We start from the raw sequence: 6,457 nt of genomic DNA, 5'->3' as shown, positions 1-6,457 counted from the left end.
AAACGAGCTCTTAATCATTCATTATAATTATTATTTTTTTAATCATTCATTACTTGGTTTGCAATGTCAAACTACTGGTATATCTTCTCTGTTAAGTCTTCATTATCATCATAACGCTGCCTCCAATTTGTACTAGTTGACATAGGAACAATACTTAATATAAATTAAAATCAAGCACAAATCGTAGCATTTCGTTAAGATGGACATTTTTTAGAAGTGCATTAGAATAAAAGAGAATGGAATAAAGAACCGGAAGCCGGTAAAGAGAACGTGGCTCCGGCGTCCGGCGACGGAGCTGGTGCCATCCCAATCCCCTGTGCGGAGGAAGCAACGGCGGCAAGGAGGATGGTGAGAACCAAGGCTTGGATGGTAATGCTAATCTGAGCCGTGATCACTGATCAGTTGGTGAAGAAGATGGTCAATATGCGTGGTGATTTATATAGGATAGTAGTGGAGGGAGGGATTTGTGGGACCCGTATGTGAAGAGCGACAGATTGAAATGTGGGTGAGAGTAGCGAATTTGAGAAATGGCCAGTTCACCTAAAAACTCATAATTTGGTGGTAGCGAATTTGAGAAATAGCCAAGTCATTTGCTCAATATGATTATAGCTAGGGGTAGCAAAATGGTTATAAAAAAAATAGTAAATTATCAATATTATTCACTAAAAAATAAGTTAGACAGTGAATTTTTTTAAAAACGGGTCAAATATGAATAAGAATCATATTATTAATTTAGAAAATAGATAATCAATGGGTCTTATATTTGTAAAGCCTCAAATTGGGGGGTTCTCAAGTTAGAGAGACTAAGAATTCTCCCAAAAGTGCTCATATGCAAGAAGTCATGGATAATATGGCTACCCATATTATCCGCCGGTTAACCTGTTTTTTATCCGTATTAAATATTTATTCGTATATTTATGATCCTTCTTCGATCTGAACCGTATCCGACCCGACCTGCCCGTTTGCCGCTCCTAATTATTGTCATTATATGAGAACTTGTTTCATTGAGCACTAACATTAAGAAAATTAAAAATTGTAATTTTAAATATATCGTAATACTTGTTAGGCAATAAGAAATTTAAAATTTGTTTTTTTAAATCAATTAAGTAATATATTTGTATGATCATATCATGTCATTTAAATTAAATAAAAAGTTTAAAATTAAATTGTCGTATATAACGAAATTATTTTTTTGTAATAGAATAATAATAATAGTCTTTTTCCATTAAAACTAAAATAGTATCACATAAAATAAATAGAGAGTGACACTTTTTTATATATTTTTTGGCTTATTTAATGCTTAGACATACCAGACCGATGGGTAAACCACTGCTCTAATATAACACCCCATGTGACAGAACTTTATTAGTCGCGGAAGAGATTTGGTTCAATCATTAGCAACACCTCTAAAGGCTTTTGGCCCTTGCTCATTATAACCTGGTTAAGTTACATGATTTTTATTAGTAGGACTTCATCAAATATCTGTGATTGACTCTTTATTATGTTGTGAGAGGAACAAAATTAACCCGCCTAATTTTCCACTCGATTAATATTAGAGATAGTGCTATTACTTGAAGGATTGGGCCACCTTTGTATTTATTTGTACTGGGCTAAGCCCAATTGTTGGTTTCTTAATAAGTTGGTCGGGCAGTGACCCAAGTAGTTGAGTGGATTACCAATTTTACCCTTGTATATATATAGCTTTTAGCATACAGATGTAAGGAACGATGGATATTTTTCTGAAAGCAATGAACAGATGCTTCTCGATTCTTCTCTCACTTTCTCTTAAACCCTAGTTATTTTTCTTCAAATCTTTCGATCTACAGATGTTTACATGGTATCAGAGCAGCCGATCCTAATGAATTTCGTCATTCTCTATCGATCGATGTTATCCTCGAGCTGTTTTGGTGGAGTTTTTCATGTGTATCGATTTCTCGGTTTTGCCGTCGTTCGAGCTTTTTGCTGGTGAAGCTTGTTTTTCTTTGGATTTTTCGCTAATCTTCTTAGTATTCCAGCAAGGAACGATTATTTATTTTTTTGGATTTTTCATCATCTACTGGTTCAAGAGTTTTCGTGCTTTTGATCTTCTTCAGAGCTAGAGCTTCTGTCAAAAGGACGTATCTTCCGGTTGTGAAGAATTTGGGTAACATCGATTTTCTTTCCTGCTCATCTTTATCTTCATTGCATATATTGAACTGAGGTAGTGTTATACAATCTCTATTTTGGTTGTTTGAATTGTATTGGTATTAATTCACAAAAATGGGTGATACTACTAGTAATGAGTTTGAATTTACTCCTCGTGCTTCAAGTCCTCTGTTCCTTCATCTTAGTGATGTCCCTGGTACATCACTGGTTAGTGTTCCTTTCTCGGGTACTGGATTTGAAGGTTGGAAAAGGAGCATTATTGTGTCTCTTTTAGCTAGAAATAAGATAGCTTTTATCGATGGAACTCTCCCTAGGCCTCCTATTAATTCACCCGAGTGCAAACATTGGGATAGGGTGAACAACATGGTAATTTCCTGGTTGACAAGCTCACTGTCCCTAAAATTGAAGAAAGTGTTCAATATTCGGAGAATGCCGAGAGTATTTGGAGGCAATAAATATTAGGTATGGAATAGTTAATGGAACTAAGAAATTCGAAATTAAGAGGGAGTTGGCTTTTACATGTCAAGGGGTTGTTGATATTGCATCTTATTTTAACAAGTTGAAGAAGCTTTGGGATGAACTGACAGTCATGTCTTCCAATCATGCAAAAAATTGTAATTGTGCTGCTAAGCCTGGTCTAGAGCAAGAAGAAGAAGAGAATATGGTGCATCAATTTCTAATGGGGTTGAACGAGACATATGTTAATGTTAGAAGCAACATTCTGCTCATGAACCCACTGCCTTCACTTGACAATGTTTATAACATTCTCTTACAAGATGAAAACCAAAGGCAAGTCATTCCTACCACTCATTTTAGTTATGATATGGCTTCTTTTCCGGCGAGTGCCAACAATAAACCTCCTTCTCAACCAAGTCTTAATAAATAATACAATCAGAGAATTAATTTTGATCACTCCAATCAAAGGTTCAATCTTGGGCAGTATAAGGGATCTTTATTCTGCAAGTACTGCAAGAAGAATAACCATACCATTGAGACATGTTACAGGCTGCATGGTTTTCCACAAAACTTTAAATTCACAAAAGGCAGGAAGTATGGTACTACTGCCAACATTGAATCTTCTGCTTCTAGAGTTCCTGATGCCCTTACTACTTCTGGATCTGTTAGTCAAGAATCTATGATACCTGGATTGAAAAAAGAACATTGCAGTCAACTGTTGATGCTTTTGCAAAGTTCAACTTTGGACTTTGACTCTCAGACAAATCTTATGGGATCTGCAAACTTTGCTGGTAACATTTCTACTCAACCTTTGCCTTATTGTGATAGCTTTGTTGCTTGCATTTTATCTAGTATTGTTAGGGTCGTTTGGATAGTAAATTCAGGAGCAACTGACCATATGATATCTAGTAAAGATTTCCTTTTTGACATTAAACCACTTCTTGTACCCTGTTTAGTTTCTTTGCCAAATGGTTACAAAGTGAAAGTAACATGCACTAGTTCACTTACTTTGTCTCCTTCCTTTGTTTTGCATCATGTACTCTATATTCTATCATTTCAATATAATCTAATATTTGTTTATAGGTTGATTCAACAGTTTCACAGTTTTGTCCTTTTCACATCTTTTTCCTGTTATATACAGGTCCCTTCCAGGAAGAAGCTTCTAGAACTTGGTAAAGTGCACCATGGTCTTTACAAGCTTCTTCCACTTACCACTTCTAGTTCTTCCCCTTCTAGTCATTCTACTATTCTCCTTAAACTGAATTGTATCTGTATTTCAGATTTAGCTGCTAATGTACTCTCCATGCATTCATCCCCTGCCTCTTTCCTAAATGATACTACATTAGTTGTAAATAATTCACCTTTGAATAATAATGTCTCTATTGTGTCTGACAGTACTATTTCTACTCTTTCTTGTGTAAAGTCTGATGTTTCTTGTATGAATTTTGTGAATGCTGTAACGAGTTCTGATATTGTTTGGCATCATAGATTGGGTCACATCCCATTTGCTAAAATGAAGGCCATTCTTGCTATTTCTCCTAATATTTCCTCTAAGCAATCTTTCATTTGCCCAATTTGTCCTCTAGCTAGACAATCTAGATTGCCTTTTCCAGTAGTACCTCTAGTTCCACTTCCTTGTTTCAACTAATTCATATTGATATTTGGGGACCATATCATACACAAACATATACTGGTGCAAAATAATTTTTAACAATTGTGGATGATTATAGTAGAGCCACTTGGACTCATTTAATGCATGCCAAAAGTAATGCTTTTCTTCTTCTCAAGGCTTTCATTGCAATGGTCCAAACACAATTCAACCTCCTTGTTAAAACTATTACAAGTGGCAATGCCCTAGAGCTTGGCTCTTCTCATTCCATGTCTCAATTTTTTTTCTGATAATGAGATCTTACACCAAACAAGTTGCCCCCACACACCTCAACAAAATGGTGTGGTTGAGAGAAAACACAAACATCTTTTAGAAACTTCAAGGGCTCTTTTATTTCAGTCAAAACTTCCTACAAAATTCTGAGGGGATTGCATATTAACTGCCACTTATCTTATAAATAGATTTTCCTCAACTGTAATATCAAACAAAACTCCTTTTGAACTTTATATGGTGTTGTACCATCTTATAACCATTTGAAACCTTTTGGCTGCCTTTGCTATGCTTCATTTCCCAAGTGTCAAAGGGACAAATTTCAGCCAAGGGTTGTCCCTTGTATTTTCGTTAGTTACCCTTTTGGGAAAAAGGGCTATAAGCTTTACAATTTGCAAAATAAGTCTGTACTTATTTCCAGAGATGTCAATTTTCATGAAGTTGTCTTTCCATTTTATCTCTCAGACTCTCCTTATTCTATACCTTCTCCTTTGCCTTCTTCTCCATCTCCTATCATTTCCGACCCTTCTGGTCCTTCAGCTTTTGATGTTTCTCTTCCTCCTTCCTTTCCCCCTTCTTCACCTATTTCTACTTCTTCACCCATTTCTGCCCCTGCTTCTCCCCCTTCCAGTTTTTCTTTTACTCCCCAATCTGATTCATCTTCAGCTCACTCCTCTCATTCACCTATTTCTTCCAGTCTTGCTGCTCCTAGGAAATCAACCAGAACTCACAATCTTCCTTCTCACCTTCAGGATTATGTATTATCCCTTCCTCCCTCTTTCTACTCCTCTACTACCACCACTACTGTTGCACCAACTGCTGCAGTTGAGCCTCATTCTTATCATCAGGCTGCTATAAGTCCTGCTTGGCAAGAGGCCATGAAAAAAGAGTTTAAGGGTTTGGAGGCTAATCACATATGGGACATTGTTGACTTGCCTCAAGGTAAGAAACCAATTGGGTACAAATGTGTTTACAAAATGAAGCATAAGGCTGATGGTTCTGTTGATAGGTATAAAGCAAGGCTAGTAGCTAGAGGTGACACTCAAGTAAAGGGTGTAGACTTTGCTTAAATATTTTCACCAGTTGTAAAGATGTGTACTATTAGATGCCTCATTACTTTTGTTGTCAAACATAATTGGTCATTGTTTCAATTGGATGTGAATAATGCATTTTTGCATGGGGACTTAGATGAGGAAGTCTACATGAGATTGTCGCAGGTTCTTTCTGTTGATTCTTCTCTTCCTTCTTCTTCTTCTTCTCCTAGTTTGGTTTGCAAATCAAAGAAATCCTTGTATGGTTTGCGACAAGCTTTTCGGCAATGGTATGCAAAACTATCTCAGTCTTTTTGTTCTAGAGGGTACACTCATTCTTTGAATGACTATTCATTATTTTTCAAAAGAGCTGCTGCTTCCTTTGTTTTCATTGCTGTATATGTGGATGATATCATCCTCACTGGCAATGATATAACTCAAATTACTGCCTTAAAGAGTTTTCTGGATGCTGAATTTAAGATCAAGGATTTGGGCCACCTTAATTATTTTCTTGGCATTGAGGTGCTTTATCATTCCTCAGGGGTTCTTTTACACCAAAGAAAATTTTCTCTGACCTATTGACTGAGTTTAAGTGTTCAGATGTCTCTCATGTTGTGTGTCCTCTTGCTTTGTCCACCAAGTTACATTTTGAGGCTGGGGATGTCTTTCCTAGGCCTGATACTTACCAGAGCTTAATTGGTAAACTCAATTTTCTCACTCATACTAGGTCTGACTTATGTTTTGTTGTGCAACATCTTAGTCAATTTCTTAAGACCCCTGGAGTTCCTCATATGGAAACTGCATTACATGTTTTAAGGTATTTAAAGGGTACTCCTGATGCTGGTATTTTTTTAACAATTCTTCTGATCTTTCTCTCCATGGCTACTGTGATAGTGACTGGGCAGCCTGCCTTGAGACTCGCAAGCCTGTTACTGGTTTCTGTGTT

At 36.5% G+C, this 6,457-nt stretch overlaps 1 protein-coding gene across 1 annotated transcript; it reads left to right on the top strand.

The window, feature by feature from the left end:
* Window positions 1–2,259: 2,259 nt before the first annotated feature.
* LOC142181719 (uncharacterized) lies at window positions 2,260–5,550 on the top strand. Its single transcript, XM_075255166.1, has 5 exons — window positions 2,260–2,511; window positions 2,648–2,934; window positions 3,070–3,637; window positions 3,743–4,213; window positions 4,786–5,550. Exons 1-5 carry the CDS (start codon window positions 2,260–2,262, stop codon window positions 5,548–5,550), a joined length of 2,343 nt encoding a protein of 780 aa, XP_075111267.1.
* Window positions 5,551–6,457: the final 907 nt, after the last annotated feature.

Source organism: Nicotiana tabacum, chromosome 6, assembly GCF_000715075.1.
Source record: "Nicotiana tabacum cultivar K326 chromosome 6, ASM71507v2, whole genome shotgun sequence".
Taxonomy (NCBI): domain Eukaryota; kingdom Viridiplantae; phylum Streptophyta; class Magnoliopsida; order Solanales; family Solanaceae; genus Nicotiana; species Nicotiana tabacum.
This window is presented reverse-complemented; position numbering and strand designations above follow the sequence as displayed.